Below are 20064 nucleotides of genomic sequence, written 5' to 3' on the forward strand. Positions count from 1 at the left end.
GTGCTAAAATGCTAGATAGCAAATTCAAAAAATTTTACTTTCCTTGTCTAAATAGAACCAAGCTACAATGAAGCATCTTTTCTTTTCTTTTTTTTGCTGAGACAATTGGGGTTAAGTGACTTGCCTAGGGTCACACAATTAAGAGGTGTTAAGTATCTGAGGCCAGTTTTGAACTCAGGTCCTCTGACTTCAGGGCTGGTACTCTACCCACTACTCCACTTAGCTGTCCCCAAAGCTATAATGAAGCATTTCTTACTGGAAAACAAAACATAATAAAAACAAAAAACAACACACCAAAAACTCTTTCCCTTGAAAACTAAAAAGTTTAGAATTATAGAAAGTTTGCTTTTACAAGAATCATCAATGACATGGGAAACCAGAAGCACAGGGTCCTGATTTCCTGGACTGTAGAAAAAGGATTCTAACAGTTTCAGAGGAAAGTTGTCACAAAAATGATTCTGAGTGAAGAAAGAAAGACCAGGAGAACAATTTATACAATTTAAAAAACACTGTAAATTTTTTTAAAAAAATATTTAGGAATTCTGATCAATATAATGACTAACCATATTGCCAGAGAATTACTGATGAAACATGCTATCTATTTCCTGACAGAAGTCATTTACTCAGAGTACAAATTGAGACTTTTTTTTGTGGACATTGGACATATTTACTGTAAGTGATTTGTTTTTCTTGCTTTATCAACTGGGTGACAGAAAGGAAATGTAAAAGAGAAAAAGGTGGATTTTGGTTAAATAAGTAACAAAATTAAAAAAAAAAAAAAATCATAGATCTGGAGTTGGAAAAAATCTTAGACCAGAGCCTATTTAGTCCAACCTTATCACTTTACAGAGGAAACAACACCCAGACAACTTAAGTGGCTTATCAAAGGTCATACTAGTAATTAAGTGTCACAGGTGAGATTTGAATCAAGACCTCTGATTGGCCAACCAGCTCTCTTTCCAATGCTGCTTCTTAGCCAAGAATCCAATTCTGAAAAGGAAAGAGATCTGGACAGCTTGACAGGAGTTTTCTTTATTAAACTGTCTTCTTTAAAATTTCACCATCCTTTGAAGCCTGTGGATCAAGGTTTGAATCCATATTTGGCTACTTTCTTCCAATGTGATCCTGAACAAATTAGTGTCTTTTCTGCCTCAGTTTTCACATCTTTTAAATAATCAGATTAGATTATTTCAGATGGCTCTTCCCACCCTAAAATCTATGGTTACTTTCAGGTCAAAACTAATTGGCAGAAAAGAGGACATTCAAAGGTTAGTATTTAAATAGAAAGAATAACACTACAAACAGTATGAGGGACTGAATGTAGATAACATCAAATGGTGGAAGACGCAGAGAGAATCATGTAGTTTCTAATTCTGGGAATTATTTTTTTAAAACAAATTTTATATCTTCTATTTTTTATAACCTACATTTCTTCCTTATTCCTCTCCCTCTCTACAAGAATTATTCCATATAACAAAGACTTCTTTTAAAAAGGAGAAAAAAACCCTAACAAAACCAATCAATATAGTGAAAAAAAGTTGAACAATATGTACAATTTCCCAAATTTGTGGATTCCCCATCTCTACAAAGTAATGGGGGAAAGGATCTTTTCCCATCTCCCATTTGAAGCCAAACTCATTCTTGATATGATCTTGGAAACTTTTAATTAATGACTGATTAGTCATGGGGAAAAATAGTAAAACAAAATTGATCTATGGTTTACAAAGACTCAGAGAAGAATAGGTAGGATTCTAAAGATTACAATTCTACAAACCATTCATGATTACTCTTTTGCCTTAGTCATTATTATTCTTGCCAGATTATTAAACTTACCAATGCAATAAATAGTCTGGCATGACTTACTCTATAGTAGATCTTTCTGGTAAAAAAAAAAATCATTTAAATAATAATACATTTTCTATGTATCTTTGAAAATTTGAGTTGGTTGATTAGTTCTTTATGAATTCCACACTGGTTTCTTAAATAACTTCATTTCTATAGACTTTGAAATGATATTGGAAGATCTCCACTTGAACATACTTTTATAAAATTTGCAAACAATGCAAAGGGAGTAACACGTACTAGTGACAGGTTTAAGAACCAAAAAAGAACTTCAAAGGTCAAAACATTGGGCTGAACCTAATAAGATGAAATTTATAAACACATAGGTTCAAAAAAGTCAAGTTCACAAACATAAGATGGAGAGTTTTGCAGAAAAAAAAGATATGGGTGTGCATTTGTATGAAAAGCTAAATATGAACCAACAGTGTTATATGACAGCTGAAAAAGCTAATGTGATGTCGAGCTATACTAAGAAGCATAGCTTCTAGGAAGATGACAGTCTCGTACTTTCAGCTAGTTAGATAATATTTGAATTAATGTATTTAATTGTGGATACCAAGTTTTGTGAGAACACAGATAAACTGAAGGGCTTCTAAGAGAGGACAATCAGGATGATTGAAATGAAATCATGTCCTATGAGGATTGTTAGAAGGAACCAATGTTCAACTTAGAGAAAAGATGACTGAGAGGGACATAAAGGCTGTCTCTAATTATTTGAAGGAATTTCAAATAGAAGCAGGGCTCTAAAAAATAGGACAAGGAACAAAAAGGGGTTGTAAAGAAGCAAATTTAGTGTTGATGGTAGAAGAAATTTCTTAACAATCATGGCTTCATTGGCAATCTTGAAGCAAAAACCGACTACTTGTCAGGAATGTTGTAAAGGAGATTCTTGTTCAGATATGGGTTGAGATAGTTATAACCAACTTTGAAATTGTGTGACAGATTATAAAATTGAATACTTCAGATTTGAGATCCACAAGAATGAGGAGTTAAAAGGCTACTACATAAGTCTCTCCTTTCCTCTGGCCTCCCAATTCCCTAAAAGACAACAATATTGATATTAGGCCAATTAAAAAATCTTACAATGGCATCTAAGTGTTCAAGTGAAAGCAAGGGTCAATCCATGCAGGAAATTTCAAGTTTTTTTGTTTTAAGAAATTTCTATAGACACTCCAACCTTTAACTATCACTACTATGATCAGTCAGTAGTCATCAATATCAAGGCAAGATCCTCCACTAGCAAAAGAATTATAACTTGCTGAAGGCTCAGATGATTGTTAACAGTTTTTGACAATGATGTATTTTTTAAATTAAAATATGCAAATTTTTTAGACATAAGATTACTTCATCCTTAACAACAATATAGTGTAAAAATAACTTTTATATGCTTTAGGAAACCAAAACATTTGTGACTTGCTTTATTGTGATATTTGTTTTATTGTGATGGTACGAATGAAACGCAAGGTATGCTTCTATACATTCATTCAATCTCTCTTTTTCTTTCTTTTTTTTGGGGGGGGTGCAAAGAAAAGGGAATGTTTTAAGATTATAATTAGGAACCAAATGAGAAAACCATATATATACAAATCCTTCCTATTTCTTAAACAACTTCTTCTTCTTCTTTTTTTTTTATGAGCTCATGTTCATTGAAATTATCCAATTAAACTTGGAATATCAGTGGGAAGGCCAAGATGGCGGGGAAAAGGCAAGAACTCATGTGAAATCTCCCAATTTCTTTCCAAATACTTTTAAATATCACTTTCAAAAGAACTTTAGAACTCATGAGAACTCATGAGAGGTCAGCAGGAAAACTTAACTGGGGTGAGAGTATAGTGTACTCCAGCACAGCTGCCCCTAGCAAAGCAAAGCAGGCCTTTGGGGCAATTGAATCAGCTGCAGCAGCATTGGCTTCTAGGACTCTTAGGCCATCAAAAATAAATGGCGTGAGCAACTGGTCAGGAAACTACAGGAGTCCCTCTGCTGGCACTGGGTGCAGGATTCTGTTTTATTAATCCATGTCACAGTCCTAGGTCATGGTCTCAGGGTGAGGAGCACAAGCACACCAGAGTTTGAGGCTGCAGGGAAGCAGCCTGGTCACAGTTTCAAGGTAGAAAAGAATACTTGTGGTTGTTCATAGAATAAAGGAAAGGGCAGGAGAGCAGTAATCATACCTCTCCTTAGATCACATCACCAAAGATGAACTGAAAGCATATAGACACCCAGAACTAATTCTGAGCACAGCAGCGAGAGGCCTAAAACTTGGGACTGTGTCCCTTCAAATCTGCTCCAGAGAATAACTTTAACTCTGAATTATGAATCAAGAAACAGACTGGAAGAATGAGCCAATTAATAGAAAAAGAACCTTAACACAGAAAGTTTCTATGGTAACAGAAGATCAAAAGAAACTTGGAAGAAAAAAAGCAAATCAAAATTGCTATATCCCAAGCCTCAAAGAAAAATGTGAATTGCTCTGAGGCCCAAAAAGAATTCTTGAACAGTTCAAAAAGATTTTTAAAAGCAAATAAGAGGTTCAGGAAAAATTGAGAAATAGATACAGAAAAAATAATTTAACAATTATTGTGCAACCTGAAAGTCATGATCAAAACGAGATCCTAAGCATTATTTTTCATTAAATTACTAAGGAAAACTGCCCTGATATTCTGGAACCACAGAGTAAAATATAAATTGAAATAATAGACTAAACACTTCCTGAAAGAGATCCCCAAATTTAAAACCCCTAGAAATATTATAACCAACTTCCAGAGCTCCCAGGTTAAGAAGAAAATGCTGCAAGTTGTCAGAAATAAACAATTAAAATATTGTGAAGCCACAGCCAGGATGTTCTATGTTAAAGAGTCAGAGGGCTTGAAATATGATGTTCTAGAGTTTAGATTACTAGCCAAGTGACATTGGGAAGCTGCTTGAACTTTCCCAATTTCCCTTGAAAACCACATGAAACCAAGTCCCTGAACAGCGTCTAACAGAATGAAACCACTCTCCAGCTCAAGATAGATTAGAAGGATTTTATCAATCTTACAGGTGTTCTACCCAGTTCAGATGCTTTTTGGGAAAGCCAAAGAGAGGGTCTTAACTACAGCAGATCAGCAACTGAGTAGCAGAGCAGACCACTGGGGAAGTCTCCAATCCCAGCACAAAAAACAAAACTGCCAGTCCACAAAACCAGTCTGTCTGGAGAGAACAGGTAGGGTGACCCCCTGTGCAAGACCCCCAAACACAAGGGGTTCCTCTGCTCAAAGCCAGCCAAGGCTCAGTCACAAGAAGGTTGGGGTAGCACCCCCTGTTCTCAGGAGCAGAGCTCGACCTTAAAAGTTACAAAATAGGAAGAAAGAAAGAAAATGAGCAAGAAACAGAAAAGAACCTTAACCACAGAAATCTACTGTGGTGAAGGCATACAAAACAACTCAGAAAAGGACAAAATGTCCAGATGGGAAATCTCAAAGGATGACATGAATTGGTTTCAAACACAAAGAGGCTTCTTTAAAGTGCTGACAAAGGATGTTAAAAAGGCAAATAAGAGAGGTAGAAGAAAAACTGGGAAAAGAAATGAGAAGTATGCAAGAGAGAGTCAACAGGTTGGAAAAGGAAGGACAAAAACTGACTAAAGAAAACAATTCCTTAAAAAATACAATTGACCAACTGGGGAAAAAAAATACGTTGATGAAAACAACACCTTAAAAAGAATTAAAGAGATGCAAAAACTAACTGAAGAAAATAAAACTAGAATTGGGAAATTGGAAACTAATGACTTTATGAGAAATCATAGACAAACTAAAAAGAATGAAAAAAAAAAAAAAACAGAAGAAAATGTAAAATACCTTATTAGAAAAACAGTTGGCCTAGAAAATAGATCCAGGAGTGACAATTTAAAATATATATTGGTTTACATGAAATACATGACCAAAAAAAGAGAGCCTGATTAGAATTCTTCAAGAATCAAGGAAAACTGCCCTGATATAATACAACAAGAGGGCAAAATAGGCATTGAGAAAATCAAAATGATCATTCCCCAGAATGAGATGGCAAGGAAAACTCCAAGAAACATAGTTGCAAAACTCCAGAGTTATAATCTCAAGGAAAAAATACTGCAAGCTGCCAAACAAAAGCAATTCAAGTTTTAAGGAGCAACATTCAGAATTACCTAGGATCTGACAAGTCTACTATACAGGATCAGAGGGCCTGAAGTAGCATCTTCTGGAAGGCAAAGGACCTAGGATTACAACCAAGAATCAACTACCCAGGAAGATTCAGCATCATCTTTCAGGAGAAGAGATGGATCTTCAATGAAGTAAGAGATTTTTAATAAGTTCTATTAAAAAGTCCAAAATTAAATAGAAAATTTGATCTTCAAACACAGGATTCAACAGAACCATAGAAAAGTATACAAGAAAGAAAAAAAAACCACAATACATATTACTTAAAGGTTAAATTGTTTTTATCCCTAGATGAGAAAATACTTGCAACTATCTTTTATTAGGGCAGTTAGAGGGGGCAGATATATAGAAGATGTGGGTATAAGTGGACTCTGATGTGATATTGAAAAAGACATTAAGAGGTAGAAAAAGGATTGTATTGGGAGAAGAGAAAAGGGGAGGCAAAATGGGACAAATCAAATCATATGAAGAGGCATAAAAAACCCTATTACAATTCAAGGAAAAAAGGGAGAGTGATGAACATTGTTTGAGGATTAACCTCATCAGTTTTTGCTCAAAGAGGGAACAACATAGAGAAAGGGGGGGGAAGGGAAGGACTGGATAGAAAGGAGGATCAAAACATTAGAAGAAAATGAGAGGAGTTTGAATTATAACAAGAATCACCTACCTAGTAAAACTAAGTATAATCCTTCAAGGGGAAAAGAGGAATATTTAATGAAATAGAGGAATTTCAACATTCTTGATGAATGACCAGAGCTAAATAGAAAATCTGACTTTCAAATATAAGACTCAGAGAAGCAAAAAAATGTAAAAAAGAAAAGAGAAATTATTTGTCCTTCCTAAGAACTTTCTCATTGTTAGGGCAATTAAAAGGAGCAGTCAGAGGAAGAGGATACAAGTATGAGTCAAATATGATGGAATGATATCTAAACAATATAAAATTAAGGGGTGAAAAAGAGGAATGCACTGGGAGAAGGGAAAAGAGAAGTAGAATGGGATAAATTATCTCACACAAAAGATACAAAACTGAGCTTTTATAGTAGATGGGAAAGAGGGAATTGGGGAGGAATGCTTAAACTTTACTCTCAACAGAGTTGGCTCAAAAGGGAATATCACATACACATTCATATAGAATATAGAATCTATGTTATCCTATAAGGGGAAAAGATTTGGGGGAAAGAATACTGGTAGAAAATAGGTAAATTTGAGGGAGGCAGTAGTCAATAGTAAAACATTTTTGAGGATGGATAGGGTAAAAGGAGGCAAAAGGTAGGATAAAGAAGAAAAAATGGGATGGAGAGAAATAACAGTAATCATAACTGCAACTCATAAGAGTAATATTATAGGAAATTTCTGATAAAAGTTTCACTTCTCAAATTTATAGAGGAAAGAGTCTAATTTATAAAACTAAGAGCCATTTGTCAATGGTTAAAGGATAAAGAAATAAGATAAGGTAATTAAAAAGTCATATGAAAAAATGCTCTAAATCACTAGTGATGAGAGAAATGTAAAGTAAAAGAACTCTTAAGGTACTTCCACCTATCTGTTGGCTAATATGTCAGAAAAGCAAAGCAACGAAAAATTGAGACACTAATACATTGCCCGTGGAATTATTCTAAAGACCAAATTGGGAACTATGTCCAAAAAATAATAAAAACTATGAAATTATAAATGCCATAAAACAATATAAAACCCTATGATCCAGTAATATCATTATCATTTCCCAAAGATATATATTTTTTAAAAAGGTATGTGTATAAATATTTGTAGCAGTTCTTTTAGTAGTGGCAAAGGATGGCTTAACAAGTTGTGGTAAATGATTTTGATGGAATGCTATTAAACTATAAGAAATGACAAGTCAGAAAAACCTAGAAAAGTTTACATGAATTGAAGCAGCAAAACAGCAATACCAAGCAATGACAAACTATGAATGACTTAGATGCTGCAAAACTATGATTTGAAGATAATATATAAGGACTTGAAAAATGCTACCCATCTCCAGGGAAAGAACTGATTGATTGAGTTTGAATGCAGAACAAAATGCACTTTAAAAAATATTCTTAATTAGGCCTGGAAAGAGTTACATGAACTGATGCTGAGTGAAATGAGTAAGACCAGGAGATCATTATATACTTCAACAACAATACTATATGATGATCAATTCTGATGGATGTGGCCCTCTTCAATAATGAGATGAAACAAATCAGTTCCAATTGAGAGCAATGAATTGAATCAGCTACATGCAGCGAAAGAACTCTGGGAGATGACTATGAACCACTACATAGAATTCCCAATTCCTCTATTTTTGTCCACCTGCATTTTTAATTTCCTTCACAGGTTAATTTTACACTATTTCTTCTTGTGCAGAAAAATAACTGTATGGACATGTATACATATATTGTATTTAACATATACTTTAACATATTTAACATATATTGGTCTACTTTGCCATTTGGGAGAGGGGTGGAGGGAAGGATAGGAAAAATTGGAACAAAATGTTTTGCAACTGTCAATGCTGAAAAATTACCCATGTCATATATCTTGTAAATAAAAATCTATAATAAAAATACATATTCTTTATTTTTCTTATTTTGGTTCCCCCCCCCCCTCCACAACATGACTAATATGGAAATATATATTTGCATATATACTACACATATAATAATCTATATCAAATTTCTTATCTTCTCCATGAAGGGTGAGGTGAGGGAAGAGACAATTTAGAACTCAAAATGTAACACTTTTTTTCTTTTCTTTTTTTAGGGGGGTAGGGGAGGAGGAAGAGGCAATGGGGTTAAGTGACTTGTTTAGGTTCATACAGCTAGTAAGTGACTGAGGCCAGAATTGAACTCAAATACTTCTCTCTACGGCCAATATTCTAACTACTGTGTCAGCTAAATGGCCTGATATTCAAAATTTAAAATAAAGAATAAAATTAAAAATTGTCTACATGTAATTAGGGGAAAATAAAATACTAAATAAAACAAGTTTAAAATGGGGAAAAAAGAATATCAATGTTAAGAGAAAATATAACAACAGCATTATAGATTTTCTAGATATTAAAAAAAAAGAGATGTACTATGTAAACAGGTTATATGATTTAACTAATTTAACAATATAGTGTCATTCAATGATTTTGCATATTAGGAGACTTGAAGGTTGATATGACATTAGTGAAAATGGATTAAAATCTTATATTATCTTTTACTTTAAAAAAGTTCTAAGAAAACAATTCTTAACAGCAAAAGTTCTACAAAACACATGGCAAATAAAATAAGCATTATTAAGATAATTTTTGATGGGACTAATTCTCCAAGGAAAAGGAGTAGATGGAACAACTTTAGATTGATCTAGCTTAACTTTTTACCTGCACTACCTGTTCTAGATTACAAGTCTGAAAGAGTTAATATATCCCTATTAACAGGGCATTTAATTCTATTTTCTTTCACAAAATAAAGGAAAATTTATTAAATTGATTTATCCTGCTATTAGAGTAAATGGTGATAAGTAGACAATGCTGCAGTAAATTGTTCTACATAGGAAAGACTTTTTAACACACTGCAGAGTACTTTACTTTATACATTATAGCATTTTTTCCCCTGTCAAATTATCATTTTCATATGGAACAATCTGTATTCAACCCTTCCCACTAAAAAAATACCAAAGTTACAGATATAAAAACACAGACAAATGATTAAATTTGGAAGAAGCAGAATAATATAAGGGCAATAAAGCTAAAAGACCAAGGATTATATGATGGCTCTGTCACTTAGCCATATGGCTGTTTAATATTGCTTAGCCTCAATTTCTTTATCTGTAAAATGAGGATTATTCACACTATTTATGCTAAAGGATTGGAAAGAATTCTTGTTCCTTGTGAAAATGCTTTGTAAATGCTATTAGCTCTACATCTTAAAGTAATTAAAAGAACAACGAAAAGGACCAATAAATATAAAAATAGTTATAGGAGAAGCCTATCAATTGGGGAAGGGCTGAACAAATTATACAAGATGAATGCAATGGGATATTACTGTTATAAGAAATGATGAGCAGGCTGATTTCAGAAAAACCTTGAAAGACTTATATGAATTGATACAAAGTAAAGTAAGCAGAACCACAAGAAGAAATTACACAATTATAAAGATCACCTTTAGGAACTCTGAGAATATTCATATCTGATAGAGAACTGATAGGCTTTAGAGTGCAAATCAAAGAATATTTTCTTCTTCTTTTTGGACACAGTGCAGGAGTTTTTTGTGCACAGTTATATATATTTATAATTGATTTTATTTTTCTTGCTTTCACAATGGATGAGTAGGGGAGAGGGAAGGTGATGCAGTGGATAGAGTGGCAGGCGAATCAAAAATGCCAGAGTTGAAATCTAACTTCAGACACTTATTAAATAAAAAAAAAAAAAAAAAAAGAAAAAAGAATCAACAAGAACCCCTCTCCCCCACCCCGGAAAAAAAAAAACAAAACCTCCCACGTCAATGAGAAATCGCCAATCAAAATTTAACAGACGATCCTTATTTGCAAGCTAGATATCAATTTGAATTTATTTGAATGCACTTCCTATTTGAAGTTTAGTAGGGTTTCATACTTTGCCCAAAACTTATACGTTATAAAATAGCATTTGTTTCATCTTCTAATGTAATTTAAAATAAATTATTTGAATATATTAAAATACTTTGTAAACTATACAATGAAAATACACGGTATTTAGTAGTTTAATAGAAATTAAAAACAAAAAGTTGACATAATTGGAAAAATGTCACAAATATCTGCTAAAAGCTAAACAAATACTATAAAACTATTTTATTGAATAAGGCTCAAAATAATATATAACTTGTCCAGAGACATACTCACCATCACAAGAAACAGCAACATAATTTCCTAGATTATCAGACATATGTTGCATCACGTTTCTGTCCTTCTTAAGACCAAGAAATATCCAATATTCTACCACAGCTCCAAGTATCTCAATCAACAGATAAGCCATTTCATTTTTGAAAGCCTAACAAGTGAGAAAAATTACTTTTAAAAAGGCAGTAAAATGTTCAGAAAAATATATTAATCATGTGTATACTATTTTTAAATTCTCTATGTGTATACTATTTTAAAATTCTCTGTGGGAAGTAATCTCGATTTTAAATTTAGACATGCCAAAAGTCAAATAGCTAACATGGCATGACATGATAAAAATAGGTATAAACTTCCCTAGAAACATTTTTTTTAAGTTGGCAAAACAGTAGAAACCTAGATTTACTGACATCCTTGGTCTTCTTCTACAGATTATTTGGAAAGAGTACAGGAAACTAATATTGTTAGTATCCTATAAGATCTCGGTAAACATCAAAGACATGTTTGGTTTCAGCTCTCACAGTATATTTGTGACTCTAGGTTTGAGTTACTAAGAACACACACAGCTTACATCAATAGGAAAGAATAGGCTTTGTAACTTGTACTATTTCTCTCAAATTGTGTCCATCAACAGAACCAAACTTTATTTCTTTGTAATACTGTAATTTACAGGAATATAATTAGGAAATGAGGGTTTAAAAAAAATTAGCTTTTATTCTAAATTTAACACCATAGAAAATCAGCATTTTTAGACACAAAGTAAAACATAAAGAGGGCTATATACCAAAGTACCCATATCTCTATCACTTGGTTGCTAAAAATAAAATAAGTTGTGAAAAATAGAAATTAAGGCTCCAAACAAAAGAATTGTTACTGAAAAAATATATTGAGTCTTCTCAATCAATGGTTAGATTCATCTCGACCATCATGAATGTCTACAGAGTTAATAGTTGAGAAAAGCAAAATATAAATATTGATATTTATTCTAGAAGCTGCTTTGGGGGAGGCAACTGTAATAGTGGAATTGGATTGGAATACCAGCTCTGCTGCTTACTTGCTGTATGTATCATTGGGCCAAGTCACTTAAAGTCTCTGAGCTTCAGTTCTCTCACTTATGAAATAAGAGGCTTTTACCAGATAACCCTTTGGGATGTTCCAATTCTAAATAAAAAATCCAGAAGAAAACACAATGCAACAAACAAAATAGTTAATTTGCTAAATGCTACATCTAAATCTGGGAGAATTTGCCAATATCCTCATCATTCTATTATTCTGCTTATTGTCTATCAGTGCTAACTGGATCTGTACTTTGAGAACACAATGAAAATTGATGTTCATAGTTGTGACATGAAACTTCTGCAATATTCTGCATGGGTCTTGAATCACTGAGGAAAAAGAATAGTGAACACGAAGAAACAGCATAGTGAAGAGAGAAGAGTCCTGGGAGGTAGCAAATGCTGGGCTCAGATTCTGCTTCTGATATTTTGTGAACTATACATCATGACAAGGAGTTATCCTCATGGAAGGAGTTATCATCTAGAAGAAATCAAAAGTTCTTAATATAAAAGTGTGGTTCAATAAAATTTTGTTATCGAGTATGTTAATCAGAATACCGAATAATAATAGCTAGAATAGTTAAACCAGAGCAATACCAAGTAAGATGTTTGCCATCTGACCAGTTAATAGGATAACCTTACTTGCACGTGAATTGTTCTGTTAAAATTTACTTTTGTGACAAACAACAATCGTCATCAAAATACACATTTCAAAATAAAATAACAAGATTATACATAAACCAAGAATTGCTGTGATGTAGTTTATTTTTTGAGTATATATTGCATTTAATATAACAGTAACAATCTTGCCCTGATTTTTTTGTGTCCCTTCCAAATATCCTTTTACTTTTGCTTTTTAATTTTTATTGATTCTCTTTTTAAAAAGCTGCATTTCTAAACTATCCATTAGTCCATTTCCCCAAGCTATATAGGCAACCTTCCTTATAACATGTAAGTATAGACAAGCAGTAAAACAAATCGATATACCAGCCATATACCAACTTGTTTTCAAAGCACTTTCAATGAGCATGATTTCAGCTGATCTTCAGAACAATCCTGTGAGAGAGGCAGAGCATATACTACCATTGCTATTTTATAGACAGAGTAGGAAACTCAGACTAAAAGGGGTTTAATGGTATGTCTTTTTTTGATAGAAAAGAGGTGTGATTAAAACTAAAACATGTCTTTACACTTCTAATCTAGGTTCTTTGCATCCACCCTCATATATGAGCTCACCAGGCTGCTAAAGATAAGAGCTTCACTAGTACAATAAATAGGATTAAGACAATAAGTTAATGTACTGTCAATCCTTTCAAAACAATAACAGATGACATTTATACCGGACTTGAAGGTTTACAGACATTTTAATGAACATTATTTCATTTCACCTTCACATTAAGCAGTAAAGATTCCCTGCTTTACAGATGAGAAAATTAAGATCCGGTTACATTAAGGGATTTGTCCATGGGTTACACAGTTTCTAAATGTCTGAGAAAGGATTTGAATACAGTAGAGTTTTAATGTAGGAAAGCGTATGTTGCAGCAGAAAAATTCATAATTAGGAGCTTGATAACTATGCCATAATTAGAACTCTATCATAGAATAGCAATGTGGATTCTGCTAAGTGACCATATTTCTGAAGCCCAGTTCCCCATTTGTAAAATAAAGAGGTTTAACTAGATAATACTTAAGATGCTCTGTAAAAGTATAATTTTATTTCCTTTCACTGTAACAAGATAAGAATTTGAAGGAAAAGATATTATGGGAATTTTTAAAAAGATGGCAGCCAACATTAGATCATCACTTTATAGCTAGACGAGAGCTCAGAGCCCATCTAGTATAAATCTCTTCATTTATAGATGAAGAAAGAGGCTAAGGAAGTAACTTGGTCAAGATCATGCAAAAGTAGAAAGTATTAGAGAAAGGATATAAACCCAGGTTCTCTGACTCCAGAGTCGGTGATTCTATCCATTGCTCCATATTACCTCCTCTTTCTTACCAATAATTATTTAAAAAAAGAAAAAAGAAAAAATCAATAGTTGGCGAGTTGAAGGGACATTTATAGGCATATAGTCTCATTTGGTTTCCTTGTGTTCAGAAATTTTCGAGTTACCTCTATGTATTGTATAAGGATGTCCCAAGGAGAAATGATACAGACAAGCTACTAAGCTTTGTAGCTGTTGCCCACATTGAATTTGCAGCTCCTTATAAAATAAGAGACACACCCCACCTCTGCCCTTTGCCAAGGAAGCCCAAAGCACTCTCAGATTCATGACAATGAAATTCACTTGCCACAATGTCATTTGGCAAGACTGGCTGATTGACATTATGACAAAACAGCATTAGCATAAACTGAGGACTTCTGTTTAGCTAATGACTTAAATTGAATGCTTCAATGCTGTAAATCAAGAAACAAAATGCTTTACCCTACTGAAAGTGATGTCTATGAACATGCATGGAATTCTTTAAATTGAAAACTGCCAAAAAGACTGAATAAAGTACAAGAATGAATTCTGGCAGTGAAAATTAACTTAATAGGAAAAGTTCATATGAATAAAAAATCCTAATGAAGCCTTAAGAAATAAAATACTTATATGAAATGTTTAAGGCCAGTTCTCTAATATCTAATAATGCTACAATGTACATAGCAGTAACTGCTAAACAAATATGTTGCTCTTGTTTATAAAGTGTAATGAAAATCTTCAAGCTAAGTACATAAAATCTGTTACTATTTACAACTTTAGACTGCTTTCTAAGCATTTTCACATTGGTAGTAGTAGTCCTTTGGTGATTTAGCAAACTGTGAAAAATGCTGTGGTCTATATTATTGTCTTCAGATATAATGAGCAGTTTCATCTAATACAATTAAATGGAAAAAAGGAAGAAATGTTCCACAAAAGTGAAAAGACCTTTTTATCTATAATGATTTTAGCATTTAAAAAAAATAAATGAAAGGCAGATTAAGCTGAGCAAGCACCTGATAATCTATAAAGAAGTTACCAGCCTCCTCTCATTTAAAGATGAGAATACTATATTTAGTTCTATTTATAATGAATGTTTTCTGTTCCTGTACCCTTTGCAACCAATGATTCTTTTTAAGCCAGACACACACACACACACACACACACACACACACACACACTGAGAGTGCCTACTCACTAGTTTCAACTGTCACATAGTAAGGGGCCTACAGTCCCCAATTATTCTGTAGAAGAACAGCTGAATCACAAGATTGTGGCCAGGACAAGGGGACAAGGTACAGAGAATACACTATGTACTTTTTTGCAGAGCAAATTCCCTTTTTAGTCCCTGAATCTTAGAACAGATGCCAGGAGCCAATTAAAAACAAATCAAAAACAAAAACCACATGGCTATTTAAATCATATCTCTGACAACTATCTAAATGAAATCCTAAAATTAATAGCAAACTAGTGCTCAGATATCGAACTAGCATTATTCTACTCACCTCCTACTATCCCTTGCCCCTAAATCTGGTCAACTAACTGGTATTATGAAATAATAATAGCTAACATTTATATACCGCTTACTATGTAACAGGCATTGTGCTGAGTACATTACAATTATTATCTCGCTTGACTTGCACAAACCTTGGCAGGTAAGTACTATTATTGTATGACACTCCACACCTCATCCCCACTCTTCACTCTCAGTTTGGCTGCAATGATAACGTTTATCCAGATGCAAAAAAAAAAAATATTAAAATTAAGGCATATATATTTTAGACACTAAGGAGTCAGGGACTGTAACAAGGAGGTATCTAATAAATTCAAGTTTACCTCACATAAAATTCCAAATAAACTAATGAATAGGAAAGTCTATAATGTTAATACAGAAGTTTCTGAAGTTGAACAAGGTCAGTAACAATTAAGGCTAGCTGACGTAACTGTTGCCTTTTCATATTTTCTTGGCAACATAAATAAAGCTTTTAGTAACTGTATAACATTAAGGATCAGCAGTACCTTGGGTGTAATGGCAAAAATGTTCTATAATTAAATTACTACTGGCTGTTGGAAAACTGACAAATGGAAGGTCTCTCCTCATCCTGTAAGGTCTATTTTGTCCTCTTGTAACAATATGTAATATATGTAATAAGTAATCTTTTACCTAACATATTGCCTTCTGACTGGTTACAATATGAGTAAAAAATAAATTTGCAGCTGGACCTTTAAAGTACTCTCACCTAGAATATTTCTACATGGAGTGGGAAAAAGGAATGGTGGGTGGACACAGAGGGAAAACTAAAAGAATATCCACAGGTAATTGATTAATTAGCGTGAATATCCTAAAAAGAGACTTCTGATGTATATCAAAGATCTGAGAGAGCTGAAATCACACTGAAGGAGACCTCATATTAGGCTGGGGCTAAGCCTCAGAATGAAAATAAAGAGATCCAAAGAAGCTTTCTATTTTATCATTCACTATTTAGAAATTTTCCTATTAATTCGAAAACTTGCCATTTGAGGCACAAACAAATAATAGGATACCTAGTTAATTTCTGTTCAGTAGTTGAAAAATAGTTTTGTTACATATTTATTTTATGAACAAGCTTGGTTGGATGTGTTATTACTGAGAGTCTTCTGCATGGAGGTCTAGTGCACCCTAACCACATATCTTGTACTGCTGATACAAGCAACATCACTCACCTTGAGGCATGATGTCAGGAGGAAACAAGACTCATTTAAGACATGCCTGAAATTCCAGACAAATATTCATTGCATGTTTCTGCTTCCATAACCATAATTTGTTATCTCACTAATATGAAATAGAAATATTAAGGGAATATCGTGCCATCATATTTCTGATGTTATAAATTATTTTGTATGTATTTCAATCCTTCAAGAATACTTGTAATTTCATTTGTCACTGCAACCTGAACTGCAGCTCTACCTTAATAAGTGAATTTGTTGGGTTTTTTTTTTTTTTTAAATCTATCTTCTGGTGATGAAATCCTTAAAATGTATCCCCTTTTTTGGACAACAGACTTTTGTTTTAGGGATCACATTAGATATCTTACTGAATTTATAGAATCTGCCACAAGATTGTGCTTTGTTAAAAAAATCTCTGACAATATACAATCACCTCCATATATTAAAGGAAGGATATTGAAAATGCATTAGATGTTTAGGATGTTATATATCTCATTTACTTTATTACTCTCTTGAGATTTTGCTCCACTTTGAATGAATGGTTACTTCTGATTGGAAAGTTTAAATGTTCAACTAGAATCTCAAACTTTTTAAAACAATTTGAGCTAAACACAATGTCTTCCCTGAAGTCTTTTTAGTAGAATGCAATGTTGGATTTTGGATCACAAGACCTGTGTTTAAGTCCCCATTTAGGCTCTTATTGACTATACAACTTTTATCATGACATTTCTACAATCTGAACATGTTTTTTCACCTATGAAACTAGTATAATATATACCACCTTTACAGTAACAATTTTCAGGATCAAGTGAGATACCTCATATCAAACACATCATGAATTAAGTAGTATTTAAGTATAAAACACTCCTATTAAAATGTATTTTGGTGAGATAAATGAGTAATAGTTTTCTTTATTAGTCATGAAAATTGTATTAGTGTATTATAATTTGGTTTAAGGAAGCAGATGACATGGACTGACAAGATACATATATACGTTTCTATATTTTCTTTCATACAATTCATAGGTAAATAAAAATCTAATAACAGAGTCTGCCTTGGACTTCCTGTGTTAACAAGTGCTATGGTGGTTCAGACTCAAATTCCTATCTCTTGCCTTTAAACGTTAATAAAATTTCCTGTATTTTTTAAAAAGTCAGATAAAGTTGTCAGTATTACATAAGGTTTTAAGGTTTGCAAAAACCTCAACAAATAGTTTCATTTTATCATCACAAAAATCCAGTGGGCTAGGTGTTATTATTATTATACCTATTTCATAGATGAGGAAATTGGAGGAAGACAGAGGTAAAGTGACTTGCTCAGAATCACACAATTAATAAGAGTTAGAGACCTGATATAAACCCAGGTCTTCCTGATTTTTCCCATTTGAATTTAATTTCTTAAGTTCACTGTGGAATTAATGTGATCATATTAATACCAATACCAATTCTAGAAGACTGGCTGAGAGCTTGGTATAAACAAATAGCCCAGATTCTTTATGGTTATTATATTTGAAATGTAAAAAACACATGTGATTATACACAGCCTTCTCCTTGAAGGGTCCTTCACATGAAAAAGAACAAAACAGAATGAGAAGGTATGGATGAGTTAAAATCTGCATCATTAAAGGAAATACTCATATAAGATAAGATACTAGTCCCAGAAAGTCATCTTCTTAAAAAAGGATGAGGGGAGAAAAAATGTTACATACTCATTTTTCTGAATTCTTCTTAGGGACCAGGCTTAGTTCTTATAATTATACTCTACTCAGGAATTTTTTGGCAGACTGAGGGTAAGGGGGAATTCTTTCAATTATATTACTACAGTTGTGTTTCTTGTTTTACTGGTTCTGCTTATTCAACTGTGCATTTGTTCCTGTAAGTCTTTCATGCTTCTCTCTTTTATAATTTTCATGTTCACTATTTCTTATTATACAAGAATAATTCATTACATTTAAGTACCACAATTAGCTATTCACTAATTAGTGGACCTCTACTTTGATTAGAGTTATTTGCTTCTACAAAAATAACTGCTATAAAATATTTTAATGTTTTCTGTCTTTGATCATCTTTGAGTATCTATTAGACAGAAGAACTTCTGGATCAAAGGGTATGAATATTTTAGGCAATTAATTAGCATAATTCAAAATTGTTAACTTAAATGGTTAGACCAGTTCATCAAAGCTCCATCAAAAAAAATTCAGTGTTTCTAACTTTCCATAGCTTCTCCAATATTGATTATTCCTATCTTTTATCATTCCTGCTAATCTGCTGAATATGATGATGTAATCATCACTTATCTCAAGCGCTAAGTATCAAGTCATATCTTCATACTTCCAATTTTTAGTATACACCAAATCATTAAGTAAATAGATTATTTAATTTAAAGCAGATGTAAAGTTCAACTGGGTATTGGCCACTGGGAAACTAATAATATTAATGTTTAAATGAGATTGAGAACAAATAGTCACAACTCAGTTGACAACATCAACCATTACTCTTCCATTCTCTACTTAAGCCCACAGGCTTATTAACCCCTTTCTCTTTTCCCTGTTGCAAGAAGGTTAGTACACATTTTTAATGTCTTATTTTTACCACAAATCAGACAGTCTGTCAACTATCAAAGTATAAGTTACGACAAGAAGTCAAGACTGACTCAGGTCAAAAATGGATCTATTTTAACTAATTTAGGGAACAAGAAATCCATAGCAGTCTTTGAATTGACAGAGAGAAATTCAAAACAATAGACAAAATCTAGAACTATCTGAAAAGCTCAAAGTCTATGATCTTTTAAGAGTCAGAAATGCTACTTTAATTTTCTGAATTGCTGGGGAAAAAATTGCTGTCTAGACAGAAAGAATGACTAGAATGAGAGACACTGGTCAAAATAAGAATTCAGATTGATGACTCGTTGATAGTCTTTAAGATTTTTTTTTTAGAATGAATTTGTTATTTTCTTAAAGTCACATTCTGAAAACTTTTATGGTTTGGCTCATCTTCTTTTTTATTTTTTTTATTCAATGAAATATACATAAAATGAAAAGATCAGAAATAGCAAGCAATAACTTGTAATTAGCATCTTACATTATAGTAGGCTTTGTCTATAGCTTTTAATCCCAAAGACTTGTCATTCTGAAACTCAGCAGCAAATACATATGCTTATGCATGTATGGAAGAGATAGACACACATATTTTTATCTCAGAAGAGTAAACTAGACAGGCAGAAAAGGGAAAAAAAGAAAAGAATGAATGATCAAAAGCACCCATTATTTTTAGTCAACATGGTAAGGCAAATTCTACTCACATCGTTAGATCTGAATTTTTGTTTTTGAGAATATATACACCAATCCAAGAGCATATTTGTTGGCTTGGTAAAAAATACTGAGGATTCATTTCCAGACCAGAAGATTTCAAGAAGAAAGGCCTGTTCTCGGGCTTTTAGGCTTTGAGAATCTGCCCCTTCATATAACCT

The 20064-nt window shown here is 32.9% G+C and overlaps 1 protein-coding gene across 4 annotated transcripts in view; it reads right to left on the reverse strand.

The window, feature by feature from the left end:
- Positions 1 to 20064, reverse strand: part of SLF1 (SMC5-SMC6 complex localization factor 1) — an 89738-nt gene that overhangs the window by 19816 nt on the left and 49858 nt on the right. For all 4 annotated transcript variants that reach the window (XM_074282090.1, XM_074282091.1, XM_074282087.1 and 1 more), the window contains 2 exons: positions 19897 to 20062; positions 10881 to 11028 (listed from right to left, as the gene is read on the reverse strand). In XM_074282090.1, the coding sequence (XP_074138191.1) occupies positions 10881 to 11028; positions 19897 to 20062 (314 nt within the window). The remainder of the gene's footprint in view (positions 1 to 10880; positions 11029 to 19896; positions 20063 to 20064) is intronic.

This window comes from Sminthopsis crassicaudata, chromosome 1 (assembly GCF_048593235.1).
Source record: "Sminthopsis crassicaudata isolate SCR6 chromosome 1, ASM4859323v1, whole genome shotgun sequence".
Taxonomy (NCBI): domain Eukaryota; kingdom Metazoa; phylum Chordata; class Mammalia; order Dasyuromorphia; family Dasyuridae; genus Sminthopsis; species Sminthopsis crassicaudata.